The sequence below is a fragment of the Schistocerca nitens genome, chromosome 2, assembly GCF_023898315.1.
Source record: "Schistocerca nitens isolate TAMUIC-IGC-003100 chromosome 2, iqSchNite1.1, whole genome shotgun sequence".
NCBI classification, from domain to species: Eukaryota; Metazoa; Arthropoda; class Insecta; order Orthoptera; family Acrididae; genus Schistocerca; species Schistocerca nitens.
Genome location: NC_064615.1, coordinates 693726667 through 693751181, shown reverse-complemented (window position 1 = coordinate 693751181; position 24515 = coordinate 693726667). Strand labels below are relative to the sequence as shown.

Sequence of the window (24515 nt, the reverse complement as noted above, 5' to 3'; positions counted from 1 at the left end):
TGCCATCAGCTGCACCAGTGCACAGGAAGAACAGGAAAGCAGAAACACTTCAAGCAGTCAGAAACTGAAAGTGATTTGATGATAAAAGCTTGGACCATGAAGCTAGTGGCCAAAGACGATTGGGTGATAAATTTATAAGAGATATCAGTTTTGAAGGAGAAAGTAGGAATATCCACTGCAGTTCCATAATGATAAATGTTGGCAGTCCAGTATCAACCTGGACATCCATCAGCCAAGTATACGAAAACATTGATAGTGAGACATGAAGCACTCAAAATTATTCAAATTTTTCATGATTGACAGTGAAGGTTTTTATAGCTGACAGTTCATGTCGACCTGAAGCTGAGATGTATGTGCTGGTTGAAAATTATTCAGATTATACAGGTATAAAACGAGGTGAAAAACGCGTTTGTATTTGTTTTGTGTTTCTAGTTTTGGAATCAAAAAATGTAAAACTACTGTAATAAACTAATAAGAACACTTACTGGAATATTGACTTTTAATATTTCATTTACTGCTTCATATATTATCTTGATAGTCACTCAATGCTGGATACAAACTTCAGATCTGCGAAATCTGCTCCAGTTACAAAGTAGATGTAGGCATAGATCTCAGACTTATTGATAATCGTTGAGAAACACAAGTCGATTTTCGCATAATTGTGTCTCCTTTCTCAGTGTGATGGCAGATTAACTTCAACAAGTTATTAGCAGTTCCATTGTGCAGCCAAAGAAAGTTGAAGTAATCATCAGCTTCTGGGAAAAATATTTCCAATATCAGATTTTCACATGTAAATTTTTCTCTCATTTTAAGTCATTCCTCAGATCAGGATCTTACCTTCTTTTTCTTCTTTAAACACTGTGGCAAAGTGAATACAAGATGTGCTTTGTCTACATTTGTGGTCATTCTCACTACTATCGAAATACTCGCAAACATAAAGAGTGTCTGCATCAAAGGTGAGGTTAAACTGACAAACTTTGTTTGTAGATATTCAGGCTTGTTTGATAAATCAGCAGCAAGGTAAGGGCAAATCTGACAAATACGTTTGCTCGTTAATGAGTGTCTTCCACTTTGCTTCCTCCACCACCAATTAGCATCTTTCGACTGCTGTCTCATGGTTGAATTTCGAAGCGTCTTGGCAATGTTTTTATTTTAATGTTAGCAATTTCATCATGTGTGTGTTTCACAGTGGCTGAAAAGTCAAAAAATGGTTGTTAGCAAAAATTTACAGTTTATTGAACTGTACAAGGAGCGAACTTGTTTATGGAAACACAAAAACAAGTGCTGCAAAGGCAAATATCTAGATTTGATTGAAATTGTGAATTGCATGTACGAAAACACCCTTTGCTGTAATTTACATGTTGTAGAATCTAAAACAGGAAGAGTTCACAATGTCTATATCAACGAACACAACAAACTGTTAAAGTTTTATGAGACTGGAGGATCTGCAGGTCCAACTGGCACCCAAAAAGATTAATTTGTAAAAATTATGTAGCAGCTGTATAATTGTAAATATAATATAGTGTACTTCCAAAAAAGCTTATTGCTTTCTTTTGTGTATATTTAGAAAAAGTTACTGCTATTCTTTAAAATGCAAGTGAGACAGCTGTGAAAGTTTGATACAAATATTGCCATTACTTTACCTAAGTCAATATAAAAAATTGATAATTTTATGCTGTATGGTAAATGCACAGCTTTAATGATAAAGTAGTGTATAATATGAAACTTCCTGGCAGATTAAAACTGTGTGCCCGACCGAGACTCGAACTCGGGACCTTTGCCTTTCGCGGGCAAGTGCTCTACCAACTGAGCTACTGAAGCACGACTCACGCCCAGTACTCACAGCTTTACTTCCGCCAGTACCTCGTCTCCTACCTTCCAAACTTTACAGAAGCTCTCCTGCGAACCTTGCAGAACTAGCACTCCTGAAAGAAAGGATATTGCGGAGACATGGCTTAGCCACAGCCTGGGAGATGTTTCCAGAATGAGATTTTCACTCTGCAGCGGAGTGTGCGCTTATATGAAACTTCCTGGCAGATTAAAACTGTGTGCCCGACCGAGACTCGAACTCGGGACCTTTGCCTTTCGCGGGCAAGTGCTCTACCAACTGAGCTACCAAAGCAATATCCTTTCTTTCAGGAGTGCTAGTTCTGCAAGGTTCGCAGGAGAGCTTCTGTAAAGTTTGGAAGGTAGGAGACGAGGTACTGGCGGAAGTAAAGCTGTGAGTACCGGGCGTGAGTCATGCTTCGGTAGCTCAGTTGGTAGAGCACTTGCCCGCGAAAGGCAAAGGTCCCGAGTTCGAGTCTCGGTCGGACACACAGTTTTAATCTGCCAGGAAGTTTCATATCAGCGCACACTCTGCTGCAGAGTGAAAATCTCATTCTAGTGTGTAATATGGTTGCGTTATATGAGATGAGTACTGAGCAACTGATATCATGACATGTGCCATGAATAATGGCAACATAATATTTTAAGAAATTAAGTCATATTAATTTTCTTCATTCAAGTTGATGCTAGTTAAAAAGGTTTAGCGTTGCTGCTATGAGCACATGATGGTTCATTTATGTGGTGAGAGTACACAGCCACTTCAATGATCTTACATAATTGCCCAGTGGATTTGAGAAAGGAAGTAGCAAAGTTTCTGCTCGCAGTTTAATTTCACCTTCCGTACAGCTTTTAATAAAGGAAATCGTCAACCGTATTACAGTGTCAGCGCACTTGCACAAAGCATAAATCCGAAATTCTGTGTAGAATAACTTCGGTATTTCATCTTATTTAACTGATGTGAGGTGTAAGAGTGAAAATATTACCTTTTAGATGAGTCTTTAGGGCATCATAAATAGCATCCAACACTTCACATGAGGAGTCTGAAATTGTACTTTAAGAACGTAGTATAAACATTTGAAAGACGACAGGTAAGAGCCAAATTCCAAATATAGAAATCTCGCTTCAGGTTTCACTCAAACCAGGATTGTACTTCTGATGTGAGTATGGAATTTTTTAACAGAGTACGATATTACAGATCTACAAGTACTCGAAATTGATTATTGTGATTCTAAATTAATTCAAAAAATTGTTTGTTTACGAATGCTACGTCCTTTATAAGATTGTTTGACTCCACTGCGCTATTTATGTTTAAAATCCTCTTCTAAATCAGCATTTATGCTTTCTCTTCTTGTTGTTGGATTTTTGGCTCAGATCTAATGCCATAATCTGGATGACAACACCAATGTCGCCCTAGTGCCGTAATCTGAATGACGACACCAATGTCCATACAAATAATCCCAGCTGACGTCATACTGAAAATCTGTTGCCCTAAATTTTGACCTAACTTGTGGAAACAGCACAACTGCCGTGTCAGCCATCATGCCACTTGTTGTGGCGTGTGGGAAAGAGGTTTTGGAGGATGTGCTAGTTTTCAATGTCTGTGGATACTCGTTGTTTCTTTACGGAGTGTTTGTGAAGAAAAGCTTTGAATCGACTAGTCCGGGATGAAGTTATTTTAACCAAATTATCATTGAAATAAGTCCAATAATGAAATAGGTTGTAAATACTAAATAGGACGAGGGGGTGCAGTTTAAGTACTGTATATGGGAACATGTTTCTACAGAAAACTTTCTGTTTCCGTACACTGATGAATTTGGCGGTAGAAAATTTGCAGCTCACATTAGCTATAATTAAACCACACGTAATCAAAGTACCTTATGCCTTACAGGTCAGTTAATTTTGCTGGCGCAACAAGTATTGCGGCGAATATTTAGGGCTGGTCATATTGTGTGTACGTCAATAGTATGAAATTAGCAGCAGAAACATAGCAATATAATTTAGCTACTGTAAAGATGCTATTACAGAGGATTGCAGTAAAACTTCGCAAATATTAGGTGTCGCCAAACGCCAGTCTACATTCGTTTGTAAAAATGTCAGGGTTTGCCGTATGACAGCTACCCGCTACAGAATTATTTAACATTGTTGTGGTACTCAGGTGAATTGATAGCATTAACAAAGTGGAACCCTAGCCCTTTTTATACTCTAGTGGAACCACCGTATCGGGGAAAGACATCACTGCCAGAACCAACAAGTTATGTTTGGACTTAGTGATTCCTTAACGTTAAACGTAATTATTGTATAGTGTAACAAAATCGTTTACACGCCAAAGGCACGTGATGCTCATATGCAAAGAAAAAAGGACCCAATTTGTCTATTCTAAAAGAAGAGAAAATCTTGCAAAACGTATACCTTTTCCTCAGTTACTAATTGATTGATATAGTTCCGCTTGTGGCTTATTATGTAATTCGGTCGTTGAGTTCCAATGTGTTAAATGTATTAATTTTCAAATAAGCATAGAAGTGATAGGAACTGTCATTTAATGATATGGTCAGTTGCATTTGAAAACTACAACTACATGGTTCCTTGGCTGACAAATACTGAACATATGATGCCAAAACTATTAAATTACAGGAAACCATTCAAGTTACAGATTACCCGTAACACTCACTAGTAAAAATAAATGCACTTTCTGTGGCACTAACATAATGCAAAAGCGAAATAAAATACATCTGTTTCTAGGACTATGCATATGTGTTTGTATGTATTCTGCGTCATTCATACTTGTTTTTCCTCCCATGCATCCTTAACCACATTGAATTAAAAAATAAGTTATTCATTATCCAACTGCACAGAGAATAACTGATGAACCAAATGTTAAAACTGACAGGCCTATCTGAGTTAACATTGCATTTATAAATCAAATGCAAGTATTTCTGTGTTATCCATATTGCAGTTACAGAAACATTGAAAACAATGTTTTTATTATTTACGTTTTGTATGGTACAGATAACATAATTATTCTAATGAATTTCCAAGCTACAACACACAAACGCTATCTCTACTTTTTTCTGTCGAAATTAATCAGTTTTTCCTTGAAAGCCGGACTGTTGAAACTACTGGAAACCCAGAGAGCAGATACAGAGAAAGAAAGTAGATATGGTTTGCACATTGCTTAAAGAAACTGTGTACAGGCTGGTGGTTATGACGCAAAAAGCTAAGGCTAACAGTTGTTGGTCTGTACAGATAACACAATATATCAGATAATGAAACGTTTAGAGACTGAACTGGGTGAGAAAGTGTCTGAAAGTAGTAGTTAATTTTCTTGTAGACGAAGAATTCAAAGAAAATATGAACTGAGAGAGTTTAAGTCCATGTGTCCAACCTTTTTCTCTGTTTTATACTTGTGCCATGTCTGTATGCACACAAAAATATGGGAAACCACTGTTATCTGTGGGCTTTGCTTATCTATTCTGTTTTGACGTGTGTGAAGGTGGGGGGAGGTAGAGAGGAGGGCACATTGATGATCACTCTCTAACACATCATTCCATAAATCCTACAGTGAAGGGGAGAATCAGGGATGTGGAATTCAGTACAGTTCAGTATTATTTGACAACAGTGGCCACTACAACCAGTTTCATCAAAGTATATTAACAACCTTTGCTAATCTAGTCACATATGTTATCAGAAGTCCGTGTAGATGTAGAAGAGCAGGTATTTTGGAAAAAAAAGCAATGCTATTCCTTTTACACTAGTCAGCTGCTATTTTTATCTATCACTTCATACTATGCATTATTATAACTGTTGATTTCAGAGAGTTCCAGTTTTCTTTTGGTTTCTAGCAACTTGTTCAAGATTTTTGCACTACAATATAGAACTCCATTGGCAGAGATGCTTAATCATTACAGAAATATTTGTACTTTTACTGTAGGGATTCTGAATATCATGATTCATATTAAATTTACCTGTTTTACTAACCAGAAATACTCTAAGGTGTAAATTTATTAGCCTGTGAGTATAAGAGTATCAAGGTCCCTGAAAGATATTAGATTATCGACTTTACAAATATTGTAACAGCATACTTTTGGAGAACAACTACTTTTTTGAGCACAGCTGCTTTTCTCTCATAGGAGAGTGTTGGGTGAAAATATGCAAAGCAGGAAGAGCTGAGCTTTCTGGATAACTTATCCACATGCTGGCAGCATGTCAGTTAGTTGCCCATCTGGATTCCTAGGAATTGCATATATCCATTTTACGTATGTCTATTGAGTTCTGCTTATCATGTCTTAAACACAGTTTTATCTGCCTGGACTGGCATACTATGAGTTTCTGTAAGATTAAATAAGAGTTAAGCTATTTGCTGTGAGCCACTTATAAGGGTTGTCCATTAGTCTATTGACTATGTCTGGTACAGATGTGTTTGCACCCATTATCAGTGAACATCACTGGTTTTGTTGAGCCCTCAAATATCTGGCAAATCATTTATGTATGCATTAAGTGTCACTATTGGGACTCTGGGAGTTCAGCCTGACCTGCATTGAACCCACTCCATGGATGAACTGTGAGAGCTTGTAAGCTGGCTACCCTGGATGTGTTTCTTTTTTTTAGATGTTATCCTACATCCCACTAGGTAAATAATGGGTTGGTGCCCTTGTCCCATCTCAGGTGTAAGTTTGCGAGCATTTAGAAAACATCCCCACACATGTACATGGGATTAACTCTAGACACAGATAGATGGGGTACAAATATTCTGTCTGTGTGTGGGGGGGGGGGGGGAGGTAAATAAGAGACTGATGACCTTAGGTGTTCAGTCTCTTCAGAGCTTTAACCAACAGCATCAGTGTGTTGGCCAAGAGCCAGAAGCAGCCCAATTGTTGACTCTTATGGAACCCTATATTTGATGTTTCTCCACTTTGGATTCAGTTTTGTTCCTCTTCTAACATTTGTTAATGTGGCACTGTGTTTTATGCTATGTAGACATGAATTTGTCCATGGAAGGGTGATATATTTAATACCAAAGCTTTTTAAATAAAATTGCTTTTGCTATGTGACTTGTTTTATTTCCTTCTGGATACAATTTTGCAATTTTGGCTTTGTAGAATTTTCAAATAAAGCATTATTGTCCTTTTCAAGATTTGTTACATTGTATGTAATAGTACATGTCAACACCATATTCATCATTTTACCACACATGAATTGTCTTGTGAACCTCATTGATTCAGTATATCGGAATATGAAGTGAAAGAATGTAATTTGTCAATAGGATTACACAAGCACAATTTACGTAATACTTGATATACCACATAAGTAATATTAACATGACAGTCCGTCTACGATTAAATAATGGATATGGTGTTCTTTACATGTATGGAGGCTGGACAAAAATATGGAAACACCACGAGAAAGGCTTGCTTGAACATAAATGCGGGTGGTAGACAAGCCTGCAGGTGGTGATGTTATATCAACATGAACAGTACCTGTGCAGTGCCCTCAATACTTTGGAAGTGTCAGGGATGGTCAGAACAGTGTTCTTGTACTTGTGAGTGTATTATGTTGGAGTGACTTCATAGGAGGCAAAGTTGTTGGTGCTCACTGGGTGCTTCCTTAACCAAGGTTGTCAAAGTGTTTGGTTTTTCTAGAGGCACAATATCAAAGATTAATATCACATACATGTTAAGCAGAAAAACACCAACCACTACGTCACAACGCAGATGAAAATGTGTGTTGAGTTAAAGTGACATTGAGAGGATTTGATGAAAAACGAGAGAACAATAGCTGCAAAAGTCACTATAAAATTAAATATCACACTCACAAACTCTCTCAGCACCAAAACAACATGAAGTGAGCTCCATAAGTTGGGGATTGAAGGGTGAGCTGGAATTCCAACCCCACAGATCAATGATCCAAATGCCCTTAACAGAAAAATTTGGTACCAAAGCTGTAAAACCTGGACAATCGAGCACAGGAAGAAAGTCATTTGGTCAGATCAGTCTTGTTTCACACTGTTTGCAACTTGTGACCAAGTTTGTATCTGGCATACCCCTTCCAAAGCCTACTGTGCAGACTGCTTGAAACATGTTGGGGTTTGGTGATGGTTTGGGCAGCCACATTTTGTTGCAAAGACCCCATGGGTACTCTATTGGTTGTATTACTACAATGGATTGTGTGACCATTTTGGCTAATAAAGTCAACCCCCATGGTAGAATATTTGTTCTCAGTGGTGATGCTGTGTTCAAGGAAGACAGGGCCTACATTCACACAGCTTGTGTCATTCTGAACTGATTTTGTGAACATGATGACAGTCACCAAAGCTCAGTATTATTGAGCCTTTGTGACCTTCTTTGGAGAGAAGGTTGTATTATCACTTCCATTTCATTGTCAACACCTGAACTTGCACTACTTTGCAGGAAGAATAGTATAAGATGCTCTAGAAAATCATAAAGGACCTGTATTTATCCATTTTGAGATGATTGGAAGTTGTTTTGAATGCCAATAGTTTTCATACACCTTATTAGGGATGATAAAGTGTTATGTTTTTGGTCTTTCCATATTTTGCACACCCCCTGGACTTCAGCATCAGTCTAACTAAGAATAATAATAAATCACTTGAAAGTGACTGCAAAGCTGAAATTGTAATATTTTATACAGGAAATAAAGTAGCCATCAAATGAAGAAATCATTATCACGTACACAATTCTCCATGGATGTGACTGCTGATAATAAGAAAATCACCAAACCTTTTTAGCTTCCCTTGCAGAATTTTTTTTAATATAGGCATTTGAAGGCCTTAAATCAGGATAATGTTTTGTATTTAGTTCTACTAGAATGATATCAAATGCGTGGAAGTCAAACTGAGCAGTTGTTGATAGATTAGTGTCAACAAGTGGGTCTACTGTCTCAAAGAATTTTCAGTATATGAAAAGAAGGTAGACTGTTGTTTAATTTGTGATTACTTGGTTGTTTACACTTTTAAAAATGGGGTTTACAAATGCATATTTCACTCTTTTATGAAATACTCTTTGATTCACTTACTGGTCATGAAATACTCTTTGATTCTTTGGCTGGGTACAAAAGTGACTCGGGAGGTGGGGTAGGGGGGGGGGGGTGGGGGGGTTAAAAACCAAGTCAGGGTTGAAAGCATCCTTATGGCCAGAAGAGAGGTAATTCTAATAGATTTACTTATGGTAAGCCATTTATAGTCCCTGTGTTTTCAGCTAATGGTCATACTAATTCACGAAGAGACCAATAATTTGAATCTAAAATTATGTGTCTTACTGTTACTGCCATTTAGGAGTTGAATATAGTTCCCTTTACCAATTTTATGTATTTCATATGTAATAATGCTTTCAGTTGTATTTGGTTTGTTCTTCGAATTTTTAATTTATTTGTGTTTAGTGTACATTTTTTGTTTTTTAGATGGCAGGGTCATAAATTTAGTCATGATTACAGTTATTCCTCTGCATGTAATAAAGCTCTATTCCTGACACAAGATACGTTTATCTAAGTGTTATCCACTATTTCTCTCAGCTTTTGCTGTACCTTTCCCTGACTGGTTGTGAAGGAAATCCGGACTGATAGTGGTGTAAGAGTATTTTCAGGAATGAAGTTTATTTCCTAACTGCCTTTGGTAAACTCCTTCCCATTGTTTGTCCAGTAAATTGTCCCTCAATAGTATGACTGAGCCAGTATTTATGATTTTATGAAACTGTAATTTCCCTCCCTTAGCTAAACCTGATTGATGCAAATGACTTATTGTAACAGTATGATCATTATGGTCAAAGATCAAACAAGCCATTTTTATGGACTTCATATCAACTCGTATTCATGAAAAACAGATTTAGAAATAGTTTATGCACTGCAGTTATACTCTATGTTTCTGTTGTTGTTTGGAATGCTACTATGTGTGTGTGTGTGGGGGGGGGGGGTCGATGGGGGGGGGGGGGCATGTAGACTGTGAGAACTGCTGTCTTGAACATTTGCAAGTCTACTATTGAAAGACAACACTTTAGAGCTGACCAATATAGGTCTGTAGCCTGGAATTTTGTTCCATTGTATGTGTATATAGCCGCTCTCCCTTTCCTTACATTATGCTACAATGCAAGTCACATATTAATTGTAGTGTTGACAATTATTTGATAACTCAGTAATTTGCATGTTTATTGTGACACAACTCGAAAAGGGATGAAGAAAAGAAATAATGTACCAAAGATTGTAATGGTACAGGCATGGAAGAATAACACCTACTAGTCACCATTAAAGTGGAGCATGGCAACTGAGGAAAAGGAGACAGCAAGCTGTGGTAGTATCATAAGCTGTATACTATAAGCCTTAATGCTGAACTGGAAAAGTTGGGAATCCACTGCTGTGTAGTGCAGTGTGCTGTGTATTTCATGTGCTCATATTCTTTGGTACATGTTAGATCATGCTAACAAACTATAGTGATTTGTACTTAAGAAGCCGGGTGATGGACAGTAGCAAGAGAAAGTTTATGATATGACATGCCAGGTGCACCTTCTGTGGTGCTTGGTAGAGTGTGAAGCATTTAGCATAGATGCTGATTTTATTGTATTGGAACTGTTTAGCCGTTGTAGTATTGATTTCATTGCTAGGATAGATTGCTACTTAGGACATAGAAGAGGCATTGAGTTCCAGACGGACATAATGAAAAGAATACTAGTAATATGAAGGTTTCAGACAAAATCATTCCTCAGAAGCAGAACTCTCATACAATCACACAACAACAATGACCCCACATGCATGGCTCCTGCATCTGGGCACCAAGTCCATATGTGTGTGTATGGTATTGGGTGGATAATGAAAGTTGAACTTCAGAGAAAGGACCCTGTCCCAAAGCTTAAATGTTTTTAGTATTTTTTTCATTGTGCCTTTCTGTGACTCAGCATCTCTTGTATGTAGTGAGTAGCAGTCTATCTTTTCCATTTCGTTGTTATTCCCTCCTAGACATTCTATTGTTTGTAGTATCGATTTTGGATGACACAGAGCAAACGGATTAAGTATGACATCAAGAAGTGATAGTTTTCTTAGTATATACTTTTTGTGTGTTTTAGTGTTTAAGTGGATAACAATCAGAATGGAATCCAGAGGTTTGGGGTTGAATCCTCAGTCAGCCTAGGGATTTTTTCTGACACATTTTTCCAAAAGCTTAAAATAAACATTAATATCCTGCCCAGTTTTTTTTTTTAACCTGATTGTGTACTAAAATGAAGCTTACGTAACTTCTTTACTTCTTTCAAACATTCTTTTTGTGTTAAGCTACATACTTAAACTCTGATCACTGCCTCAGAACTTACAACTGTGTTTCATGCTCATTTCAGTATATAATCATTATATTGATATATTGATGGTTATTAAACTCATGTATGTAAGTGAAGGGATATTTTCATTGAGAGGGCAGGGGTGTGAGGTACTAGACTTTGGTAAGGCAAAACATGAAATACGTGACATAGTAGTATGACATTGCTCACTGTCTCGGCCACAGTTCATGTGGGCAGAAGTCACAGATACAGTGGCACTGACTGTGTGTTGCGTGTGTCTGGCACCCGGTATTTGAGTTGTAGGAAAGTGGGATGGTACTGTGAATACATTTCAATTGCATTACATTTGGCTGAATCACTGGCAGCGTAGAGACCAGCCCCTGTCTGTGGAATGTCACCAGAATATCGCCCTCAGTTTCATTTCATGGTTGTGGAGAATTTCCGAGGAAGGAGAAAACATTGAGTGGTGACACCAGGAAGACTGACGAAGTGATACAACCCAGTACCATTGTGTTGCTTTAATTGCCTAAAGACATACAAATAGAACAGCACTGAACCTGAACAGAATTCTCATGGCAGGCTCTGGATTGCACAACTCCCATCACATTGCGGGTTATCAGATTTGAAAGGTGATCTACCAGACGCATTTCTCTCATGTAAAGAAAGTGAATGCCCCAGAGAAAGGAGTGACCCCAGGAACAGTCTTGTAGTGTCTTGTTCACAGATGAGTCTCAGTTTAGCTTAGAGTGTGACTCTAACCATCAGTGGCATACTTTTGAAACAGGTTACAATCTTGCCAATAATGTGAGAAAGTACTGATATGGCAGTCTTCTCAACTGGGGCAGCAGCATGTTAGGAACGCAGATACCACTGGGTGGTTTTCTTACAGCTATTGTGCTGGCTGTGGTCTGTAGTGATGACATCCTGCGCAGCATATGCACATGTTTCATTGTGGATGGACATCTGATAGACGACAATACCCCTACTGACCTAATGACAAGTATCTGTAATATGAGGAAATTATGTGCTTAGATTAGCCAGATCATTCCCTATACAGTGACATTGACTGTGGGTCATGTGCATTTGGCACACAGTATTTGAATTGTAGGAAAGTGGGATGGCACTGCAAACACATTCCAACTGAAGCATCACACTCGCAATCCTGCCACCACAGGTCATTGGTAACCTCTAGCAAGGAAAGCATTGGTGAAAGTCATGCTGGATGCCTTGATCCTCATTAGGGAGAAGATTATGCATGCTATATTGCTATATGAGAATATCACAACCTGAAATGATATTGTGTATGCCACTTTGTGGACAGACTCAACACATGGCAAGTGTCACCCACAGGTTGTGGCTGCTTTCCTGATAAATCATGTATTTGTGTCATAGATTGATTGATTGATTGTTTATTGTTGTAGAGACCTCAGAGATCTTCTGAGGCACTACAAAAGTCAATATTACATAGTATAAATGTTACACAAATAATGACAAAAACAAGAAAAATATTACACAATATAAATATTACACAAATAATTATGGTACCTTCACAAAAAAACAAAACAGAGAAACTTCTGGTACAAATTGATATTGCATAGTAAATTTAGCCAATTACAGACTTACTCATATATAGAAGCATATAAAAACTGATCACAAAGTGTAGTCATACCATATTCTTTGCCTCCCTTAAAAATTCATCAGTTTCATAAATGCTGAGCTCAAGAAGAAATTCTTTTACTTTTTTTTGAATTGTTGAATTGGAAGATCCCTGATATGTTGGGGTATGGCATTAAAAAATTTTATGGACTTGTATAAAAAGCACTTTTGTGTTTTTTTATAGTTACATCGGAAAGAAACTAGGTCCTGCTTGTTTCTTGTGTTATAATTATGTCGCATGTCATACTGTTGTTAACTTGGATAGTTTTCCTTAATATGCATTACACACTGTAGTATAAATATTGACGGCAGTGTCATAATCTGTAATTTTTTAAAGCTTGGCCTACAGTGAGCTCTGGGTGCCAAGCTACATATCAGTCTTATTGCCTTCTTTTGTAGTTTGAAGACATTAGCTGCCTTGCTTTGATGTCACCACAGTATGACATAATGTTGTCAGGACAACTTTTAGTACACACATTAGTCTCATATTGCTATGAAGTTTTGGAGGATGGGTTCCTTGCATAAACATTTCTTGGTTCATTTGCCGCATCAGATTCAGACAAAATTCTAAGTTGTTAATGATATCGAGTGATATCAGTCAGTTTTAGTCTCTGATGAAGATGATGAAGGATATCATCGAAAGTTTGGAATTTTATGTGGCAAGGGAACTGAGAAATTTTTATGCAGGGTCTCATGTTATTTTTTAACTTTTGAATGTGGATAATCAAATCATGTATGCCTGCAAATTTGTTGTTATAACAAATATATTGCCAACACTGAAGTAAGTATTAACTGGCCCAACCCTTTGAGAAAGTAAAGCTGTCATCAACCTGAAGGTGGATATGAACACCACAGTGCTTTACAACGTATGGTCCTATTGCGGGCAGTATACTGTTGCATTTCTACATCCTTTGGACAGACTTACTCAGCCATTTATAGTGGGAACTACATTTTAACATAGACTTTAAACTGATTTAGCTAATGAAAATGGTTACTGAAAACTCTCACCATGAAGGAGAAGTTTCCAAGATAATACTTGTTCCATAGGTTATAATGCAACACTTCGCAATGATGTGGAACATGTCAGTTTAACAGAGGGTTTCTTTACCTGCCATAATTCAACTTTTTTCCTTGCAAGATTACTAATTTATAATTCATCTACTGAGAAGGAGCTGTCATTCAGAATTTTATGTTTTAAATTTGTTGAATGTTGGACAGCTCTCTGTCAGACATTAGAAGCTATTTGATACGTGACCAATGACTTTTGTGGACACATAGTTCACCCCTTTATGTGCCAAAGTTAGATTTGACCCAAAGCAGTGAAGATCAGCCTTTCTCCTAGTGTTGTAACTGTGCACATTGCCATTGCTTTTTAACTGGGATATGTTACTAATAACAGATTTCATAAGTGAATTCCTTAAATGCAAGATGATCTTGGCTGGGCTCCAGCTATTATTCTGATTACACACTTTTGTCCAATTAATACTTTTTTCTTTAATGATCAGTTACCCCAAAATATACTATATGAAAGCAGGGAATGAAAATAGGCATAGTACGCTAATTTACTTATACGTTTATCACCAAAGTTTGCAATGATCCTAATAGCAGCAGTAGCTGAGATCAAATGTTCCAGCAGATCATCAGTGTGTTTCTCCCAGTTGAGTCTCTTTAAGATGAAGTACTGAGTGATAGACTCATATCAAGTAATAACAGCTGACTGTTTCGACTTCGGGCACTTCTGTGGAGCTGAAGTTTGTACCTAAATACATGCAGCCACTTTTGATGTTGTTATGTAATTGACATGGCTGGTTATGTAGTATGGGAAAGAGCAAGAAGAGTTGTGAAGAAAAAGGAGACCGGGGTGGGGGGTGGGGGGGGGGTTGGGGGCAGAGCAAGTATGAAGCTAGGTCCAAAGATCTACATCTACATACATACTCCGCAATCCACCATATGGTGTGTGGTAGAGGGTACCTCGTACCACAACTAGCATCTTCTCTCCCTGTTCCACTCCCAAACAGAATGAGGGAAAAATGACTGCCTATATGCCTCTGCACGAGCCCTAATCTCTCTTATCTTATCTTTGTGGTCTTTCCGCGAAATGTAAGTTTGTGGCAGTAAAATTGTACTGCAGTCAGCCTCAAATGCTGGTTCGCTAAATTTCCTCAGTAGTGATTCATGAAAAGAACACCTCCTTTCCTCGAGAGACTCCCACCAAAGTTCCTGAAGCATTTCCGTAACATTCGCATGATGATCAAACCTACCAGTAACAAATCTAGCAGCCCGCCTCTGAATTGCTTCTATGTCCTCCCTCAATCCGACCTGATAGGGATCCCAAACGCTCAAACAGTACTCAAGAATAGGTCGTATTAGTGTTTTATAAGCGGTCTCCTTTACAGATGAACCACATCTTCCCAAAATTCTACCAATGAACCGAAGACGACTATCCGCCTTCCCCACAACTGCCATTACATGCTTGTCCCACTTCATATCGCTCTGTAATGTTACGGCCAAATATTTAATCGACATGACTGTGTCAAGCGATACACTACTAATGGAGTTTTCAAACATTACAGGATTCTTTTTCCTATTCATCTGCATTAATTTGCATTTATCTATATGAGAGAAGATGCATAAAAAGCAAGTGAACAAGAAAAGTTAATAGTAGATAAATGGTTGTTGTGACAGTATCTGTGTATATTGGCCATCAGTGTGTTGGAAAAGAGTGGAGAAGGAAAATGTTAATAGATTTTTCCATAATGCAGAAGATCAATAGGCACTTGATTGCCTATCTGGCAGTATTTTTATTCATTTTACTAAAGTTGTAGTTACTTCATGAGTTTTATTTTGTTCTTTTCTTTTAGTATTAGATTACTCACACTATGATGTTTCAACAACTTTGAATGGTTTCAGGATATTCGAGATAAAATATTGGCCAAAGGATTTTATGTTGTGAGGAATAAACGAGTTCATCTAAGTGAAGCACAAGTGGAAGAATTCTATGCAGAACATAAAGAAAAATTCTTTTATCATCGCCTTATTACATTCATGCAAAGGTTAGTTATTGTATTCATAATCATTTTCTTACAGGATTATAACAGGAAGCTCTCAACATATATATTTTTTAAATGTGGTAGGTATAATATATGCAACTGTTGCTTTGTTCCAGTGGTCCCTGTGATGTGTATGTTTTAGCGAGAAAGAATGCCATTCAGGAATGGAGGAAGTTAATGGGACCTACAAAAGTTTATCAAGCACAGTATACTCATCCTGACAGTATTAGGGGATGTTATGGTTTATCAGATACTCGAAATGCTTCTCATGGATCAGGTTGTAGCGTTTTCATAAACTTCAGTACATGCCTTAAAACATATTTGCATGCATATGGCATTAAGTATTGTTTCTAATATTCTTATTGTGAATGCAGATATTGTATTTATTTATCAGTTCAGAGTATAGACATTGTCCATTCCTAGTCATATTTTTGCTGAGTTTCTGTGTTTATAAAAGTATTAAAATATGCAGTTCATGATTTGTTAGGTCATATGGGCAGCCACACGTGTGGAATTTGTGAAGGTGGCCAGTATTCCTAAAATTCAATTCTCAAAATGAAATATAGAAAGGAATCCAAATAATTTTTAAAACAAAAGAGGTGTTTTCACTTCCCAGGCGTCAAAGCGAAGCTGAAAATATGAAGGCAACTATTACATAAACTGAAGCTTGACACACTTGTTTGGCCCTACAACATTGATGACATTTTACTCCATAGTAAGGTGGGTGTACACCCACATACGACAGTCCTATTACAGACAAGAAATCAACTGATTTACTGAAAGTTTTACTTAACATTTTATATTGGTGTTACTATCTCCCAGCATCTGCGTACGCTAGGAAATTCTGTTATCCTGTGACTACTGATGCTGTTCACGGTAACAGCAGCAACTTGAATACCTGTTGTCATGTGGTCCTCATTCCCTAAATTAGTGTTTTGACTTTCTAAAATGTACTTCACTATTATTACTCACCTTGTCTTAATTTATGCTAGTCTTCGAGGTTTCTCTTTCATAAATTTACTTGTTCTTGCATTCAGCACTGTAATTTTCTCTTTGACACTAAGTACTCAGGCCAAAAAATTATCCACACCAGAAGATGCCATGCTAATGCCATGTAACACTGCCTTTAGCCTTGATAATCACCTGTTTGGTGAGGAACCAAGTCTGCAGGTTTGTTCAAGTGTGCCATATCCACTGAAGTGACTCATTGATTATTGGATCCTGTATGAAACTGCAGGTGTCTTGTCTGCTACATTTCATCTACTTTTCCAGACTTTTACAGTGTGGTAGAATCAGGTGGTTTAGTGTGCTGCTTGAGGTGCAATAGGATACTTCAGAGTTTGACAAATCAACCACATATAATCCTTTTTCTTTTTTCTGTCATTCCTTAGTTGCTTCAGAATTCATGGAGGTACATTCCCTCTTTGCAGCTAGATGGAAAGGCAGTTTGCTTTTCACTATACGTGTTTTGCTTCTTTTATTTATGAAGCATCTTCAGTGGCCTGTAATACATGTTGTTATACAGGGTATTTGGAAATTCCCATTACATACTTCTAGGACTTGTAGAGGGAAGTGAGTACAGAATATTTTGAATTGCATCCCTTGTCCTGAAAAGTACCATTTCTGTTCTACAATGTGTAATGCAGCCACGTCTGCCGAGGGAAAGATAAAAGTCACATTGTTTCTTTTCCTGGTATGCAATAGGATAATTTTTTAATTTAATCAGATGGCTAAGAGCCCCCCCCCCCCCCCCCCACACTGTCGGGCAGGCATTTGCCGGGTGCCGGTCTTTCAATTTGACACCACTTCAGCGACCTACAGTCGATGAAAATGATAGGATGAGGATGAAGACAGTACAACACCCAGTCCCTGGGTGGAGAAAATTCCCCGACCCAGCCGGGAATCGAACCTGGACCTAGAGGATTGACAATCCGTCACGCTGACCATTCAGCTACCGGGGGCGGACAGCAAGAGGATAGACAGGATGACATGCACTACTTCAGACCATCACCTAACGCCACTTAATGTCTACCTTGCTGCAAGACCTATTCAATACCTGTATGTCTCCGATACAGTAAACATGGTTCGGTACTTTGTTTTCAGAATACACAGACATGCTGCTTGTGTATGGTGAAGCTCGAGGTAATGAAAGAGCTGATAGTCGGCTGCATCATGAATGTTTTCCGCAACGTATCATGCCATCCCACAAACTTTTTACCTAAGCTGAGCAGTGACTCGGAGAAACAGCTACCTTCAACATGAGGAGGCAGTACTGTGATGTTCCACAGCAATGCCGCATGCCCAAATTTGAAAATGATGTACTGCATTGCATTCAAGAGAACCCATCAAGCTACCATCAATCATAACATTATGATACAGAATGGCTAGTCAGTACTTAGATCTGTTGATAGATACATATAAATGCACAAGAAGCTACCACAACTTTCACAACTGTTAGTTACATCCTCAGGGAGGAAGAGGGCTAGGTAGGTCTAGGTTTGGAAAGGCAGGTCATCTGCCTCCCAATCTCAAAATGAGGGGGGCCCATCTGTTGAGAAGACTGGGAGAATTTAAGTTATGGCAAGTCATTCTGACTCACAATTTTATAGTTTTCTCAAGTGACTCAGAGCCATTTGAGTTTTCTCAAGTGAATGTTCCCTTAAATACAGTTGATTTATAGTCATTCAGCATTTGAAGTCACATTTCCTTTCCTTCAAAAACTGTGCCAATATCATTTATTTTTCTTGTTCTCCATCCTTATCCTGAAGCAGAAAAGCTAGAAACTACTGAAACTCAAAAGTATTTTTAAATTTTTGTATCTATCTGCCGTGTTCCAGTTGCTCCTATTTTTATGGCTGGTAGAAAGACTGAAATCTTTTATTATAGTCTGTATTAACAAAAATATCTGGTGAGCCATAAAAATTATAGCTACCTGCTTAATAGCTTGTTGATCCATATGTGGAACAGAAAACATAAGTGAGTCTGCATGGCATGGATTCAACAAGTCCTTGGTAGGTTTCTGGAAGTATGTGCCACCAGATGTCTATGCACAGGTCACACAATTCCTGTAAATTGCAGACCTATGTATACAGGAGCTGGTATTTAGTATTATCCCAGATGTGTTTCTTGAGTTCAGGTCAGGTGGATATGGTGGCCAAGGCATCAACATGAGTTCACTTTTATGCTCCTGAAAATACAGCAGCACAGTTCTGGATGTGTGAGATGGATAGTTATCCTGCTGGAAGATGTTGGAAAGCACCAAGTAATAAGGCATGATGGTCGCCTGCAATGTTGCTTACGTAGTTCACAGCTGTCGTGGTGCCTTCAGTTACTACCATAGATCCTACGGAGGCTCAGGTGAATGGCTGTCATACCATAATATTGCCCCCATTGGTTCACATCTATGGCACAATGCATGTTTTGAGCAGCCATTTGCCTTGATGACAGTGTATCCAGGCATTACCATTAACCAGGTGAAGTAAGTAACCATGATTCATTCAATCAGGTGACATATTTCAATTGATCAGTGGATCAATCTTGATAAACCCATGTCCTCTGCAATCATAATTGATGTCATTGTGTCAAAATAGGATTGAGTAGATATCATATGCTGTAGAATTACATGTTAAACAATGTGCACTGAACAGTGTGCTCTGAAACACTTTTGCCAGCACCAGAATTATACAGTGTCATCAGATATATCACAGATTGCCACTAATCCTGCTTTGCAGAACGAACACACCTCTGTCCTGCATCTTGCAACACCTGGTTGCCTACTGGTGGTCCTTCAGCCAATTTCCATAGATGGTTACAATAGTAGCATGTGAACAGTTAATGAGCTTCATAGTTCCTGAGATGCTCATTCCCAGGCACCAGGCCATAACAATCTGCCATTTGTCAAAGTCTCTTATGTAAGCGGATTTCCTCATTTTCAGTCCATACTAGAAAAAAAAAATCCCTATTCATCTCTGCTCCACTTATATTCTTTTTTTTACTGTGTCACATGCCTGCATTGCTGCCATGTGCTATTCAATTTCATGGTGGGCAGTAGTCTTAATGTCTGGCTCATCACAGTATGTCTATACTTAACATACCAGCTTCAAAACCTCTAACCTGCAAAATTTATTTAACAGTGTCACTTCTTGTCACTATGTTTAACAGTTTGTAGTGCAGTGTATAGGCATGGCAGAGGTCTGTGGAAAATATGTGGACATGGTTTTGGAAGCCTTGTTAATATTTATGACTCAGGGAAAGTTAAGAGGACTAAAAAGCTAGCTACACTACTAAAAAACTAAACTTCTTCTGAACAGTCCTTGGAAGGCCCAACAGTACTGACTGGCCGCTGTGTCATCCTCAGCCCACAGGCATCACTGGATGCAGATATGGAGGGGCATGTGGTCAGCACACCGCTCTCCTGGCCGTATGTCAGTTTACGAGACCGGAGCCACCACTTCTCAATCAAGTAGCTGCTCAGTTTGCCTCATAAGGGCTGAGTGCACCCCACTTGCCATCAGCACTCAGCAGACTGGATGGTCACCCATCCAAGTGCTAGCCCAGCTCGACAGCACTTAACTTCGGTGATCTGATGGGAACTGGTGTTACCACCACATCAAGGCCATTGGCAGCTACACTACTGTTTATGAAAATTACAAAATGCAGCACTGTTATCCAAAATGAAACTTTCTCCACATATTGTATGTAACACATAAAGAAATTGTTAAAAGTACACATCACTAGATCTAGAACAGTATTATATGCCAAAAATCAGTACTAGATGAAGATCACATGCAGTGTGATAACAACATCATATACATAAAATATTATGTAAGAGTGTGCCATACTATGTATATTATTTATGTTTGGAAGACATGCTTAAAAAACATTAAAAACCTTTAATTGTATTACTGAAACATTTATCAGGAGTGTGTTTAATATATATCTTTTCTTGGTTTGTAGACTCGCCAGAAGCAGCCCTCAAGGAAATCAGTTTCTTTTTCATGGATATTGATATAGGAAAATGGTTTGCAGAAGATGAACCACTGTACAAAGCCGGATCTGTTGCATTTAACACAGAGGAATTTATACATACAGTAAAAAATGAAAAACCATCCTGTAATAATAACTACTGCCTCACATCTTACTTACCACCAATGCGGGAATAGGACTAATGATAATATGTATGTAACTTCTGTACAAATCAGTCTCTTATTTACAGTATGTAAAATTTTATGAAAGGATATAGGGATTCTTTGTGATTCTATAGAGATTTTACATACAGCATTTTTAATGCTATGTAAAAAAGTGCATTTGCAGATACATGTAGTTGTTAATATATTTAGACAGAGTTTATACTAGTGTGTGTGTGTGTGTGTGTGTGTGTGTGTGTGTGTGTGATGATAAATAATTTTTTAGAGTGCCAAAGAAAAATACTGATAATATATAGGAAATAAATATATTAAATGAAGAGAAGTACCAATGGAAATCTCCCTTAATATAAAAACAATACATAGTATTGTTTTGGAAGCTTCTAACTGCTTTAACTGTGATAGTTTAAAAAGTGCATTTCACTTTGGAGCGATATATCAGTGCATGAATAGACGTGACCAGTAACTGATAAAATTACAACATCTGGGGCAACAAAAGCCAGAAAACTGGTTTTATGGAATCAGAGGTTCTAGGTGCTACTTCAGACTTGGTGTTTGTCTTACAACTCAAGGTTCCAAATGAATTATTTTCTGCATTGCGTATTTTCTTTCTTGTGTACATTTTTCTTGTCTGATTCTCAATAGGAGAATTCTTCTTTATGCTATCCTCAGATGTTATAATTTCAGAAGATGGTAACTAAATACTTTTTATGCCTATGAACTTAGTCTGTAGCTATATATGATTTTAGCCTTCATGTAATGTAATCAAGAAATATTTGTTATTTCATTGATAAAATATTATATTTGTTACATTTTTATGTTTAAAAATTATAATGACACATGTGAAATGCTGTCTTTTCTTATTTTGTACTTGAGACCTAAAAATGATGATTTGGCTTCCATATACAAGGGTTATTCAGAAAGTAAGGAACGATCAGTCGCGAAGTGGAAAATACAGTGAAAATCAGATGAAGCTTTGTACATATGCATTGGGCACTGTGTCTAGTATGCCCGGCGACAGCATCATGTCCCTCTTTTGAGTTCTGAGCTCACAGTGAGAAAGTAAAGATGGCTAGAATTTAGCGTCTCCTGCCAAGTATGAGGGCCTGGTGAAAGATTTCGCCTGAAGCTATGCAATCCACATAACATAACTGTCATGTGGTTCGTTCTTCACAATAATTCTTGACCACACTCTGCAGGGGCGATGAAGATGCTCCTGCAGCATTTTCCATGGGAAGTATTTGATCACCCACAATACAACCTGTAATGGGCTACCCCTGAGGTTCATCTCTGCTCAAATGAACTGCTGGTTATGAAGACAATATTTTGACACAGACAACGAGCTGCAGTCCAGAATAGAAAATTGTCGAAAGCCAATGGCAGCTGTCTTCTATAACGATGGAATTGAAAAGTTGGTACAATGCTACAACAGATGTCTAAGTCTGAGCAGTGACTGTGTAGAGAAGTAGCTAACCATTGCAAATAAAACAATTTTGATTTCCACTGTGGTTTCCATTTTGTGACCTATTGTTCCTTACTTTCTGAATAGCCCTCATACGAAGGAAAATACATTCTTGATAAATGCTGAGCAAATGATTAAAATGTACATAGTTGAGAGATATTCTCAATGAATAACTTGTAAGTAGTTGTGTTGTACTTTAATACCCGAACACTTGTGTGGGATTAACATTACATTTAAAAATTTGCAGTATTTCAGTGCTCCGTGAGATAATGAATTTAAATGCATATTTTTATCCTTTATATATTTTATCATTAGGTCTAACACTCTTATCCTTCCGTAAGATACTTTCCCAGAAGTTAACCAGCACTTACTTATCCTTACTTCTGCTCGATTTTAGTTGACACCAAGACATCATGTACTGTAGAAAGAATAAAATCTTCCACCTGTATTGTCCTTATTAATCCATTTCCAATGTTCTTCCCGTAATTTCTCTCAGAGTGCTGTGAACTAGTCATTGTTTATGATTATGTTGTTGTTGTTGTTGTCTCTAAAAACAAATTGTCAGTTGGAGTCACAGTATGTCCTGCAATCAGTCTAGGGAAATTTATTGTGGCAAATAATCTAAAGTTGTGCAACAACAGCTATATGTATCATCTGTCAGTGCTGTTTGACAGGAAAACAATAGTAAAGTATCCACAAACAGTGATTCTCGTTACATTTGCATAACTTTATTAAAACTGTCCCTAACTCTTTTAAATGAAATTTAAGATATATTCTGCTGGTGGTCTGAAAACTGCCAGTGGTACTTGCTTGTGTATTTCCTGATCCACTATTGTGGCACACTTTCAAACTGTTGTTCAACACAATATTTATTAACCTGAAGAGCTTGGCACTTTACTTCATTTTCTGCACATACAACCACTCCATTCCTCTTACTGGTCCTCAAGTTGTATTATATTGGCTTATGTCCATCAAGATGAGTCTGTTCAATTCCAGTGATTTCCATGTGATGTTCTGGTATGCACAACACACATCTACTGACTTCAGGCTTTTTCTTAAAGCCTGTTCATTCATAAGCATTTCCCTCTTTAAACATCTTGGGTATGAGAAATGACACACTGAGTTTTGACCAAAAGATTTGACACCATTGTTATAGCTTTTGTAGAATCAAACTCGGTTGAAGTTACAGCTCTTCGCTGACTGAGTAAAAGTAGTGGGAAATAGTTGGTTGGTCTTTTCTAATGTTCAAACCAATGTCAACCTTTTTGTCAATAAAATGTCAGCAAATGAAATACTGTTGTAAAATGTGTTAGTACCTGCTACATGGTTAACAAAAATTTTTTCCCTTCCTTGATATAAAAGAAAGATTTACTGCATAAATTTCAAAGTTTCTAATATAAAATGTTGGATAGCCTACCAAATCAAAGACCTTAATGTCACATTTATTTGTTTTTTTCTACATTTCATTGGGTAGGACAGTCATCTCAAAATTAAATTCTTGTCAATTGCCACATGCATTCCAGGGATGTATGAACAAATACTTACATGTCAACTGTGTGGAAAGTTCCTGTGTATGAATGGACACCAAAATAAAACATTAACCCCCATGTGGTCTATATCTCATATATTATACAAACTGTACATGGGCTTCTGCTATGTTCATAATAATGCCAGCCATTAATTTATTGCTAAAATAAAATAATAGTAGTAGTAGTATTAGTAGTAGTGGTGGTGGTAAGTAACTAAAGCTGTTCTTAGCCTGGTGGTTGATATGAATGCTGCAGTGGCAGATTTACTTACAACTGATACAGATAAAACAATTCGAATGTGGTTGTATGTATATGTTCACAATAGGCTATTTCACTAAAATACGGAGCAAGATCAGGGAGAGCATTTGGTCACTTCCTTGAATGTAGAGCAACACTAGTACTTGTGTTGGGTCAAAACATGGAAGATAGGGAAACAATGATAGCAACAAGAATGAAAGAAAAAAGTGCATTTGGCCTTTATTGACCCAACAATAACAGTTAAGGATCAGCACAGTAATCCAGCATCTGCAAGGTAGCCAAAAAAATAAGTACTTGAACAGGTTTTGCTGAATTTC

The 24515-nt window shown here is 37.7% G+C and overlaps 1 protein-coding gene across 2 annotated transcripts; it reads left to right on the top strand.

Moving 5' to 3' along the window:
* The first annotated feature begins 3443 nt into the window (after positions 1 to 3443).
* On the top strand, positions 3444 to 23666 carry LOC126236848 (nucleoside diphosphate kinase 6). 2 transcript variants are annotated; one of them, XM_049946457.1, is made up of 4 exons: positions 3444 to 3715; positions 15666 to 15808; positions 15922 to 16082; positions 20762 to 23666. In XM_049946457.1, the coding sequence occupies exons 1-4, from the start codon at positions 3599 to 3601 to the stop codon at positions 20965 to 20967; spliced, it is 627 nt and encodes a 208-aa protein (XP_049802414.1). In that variant the 5' UTR covers positions 3444 to 3598; the 3' UTR covers positions 20968 to 23666. The 2 variants fall into 2 exon arrangements, with proteins under 2 accessions (XP_049802414.1, XP_049802415.1); XM_049946458.1 differs by lacking the exon at positions 3444 to 3715 and adding an exon at positions 5488 to 5538.
* The last annotated feature ends 849 nt before the right edge of the window (positions 23667 to 24515 follow it).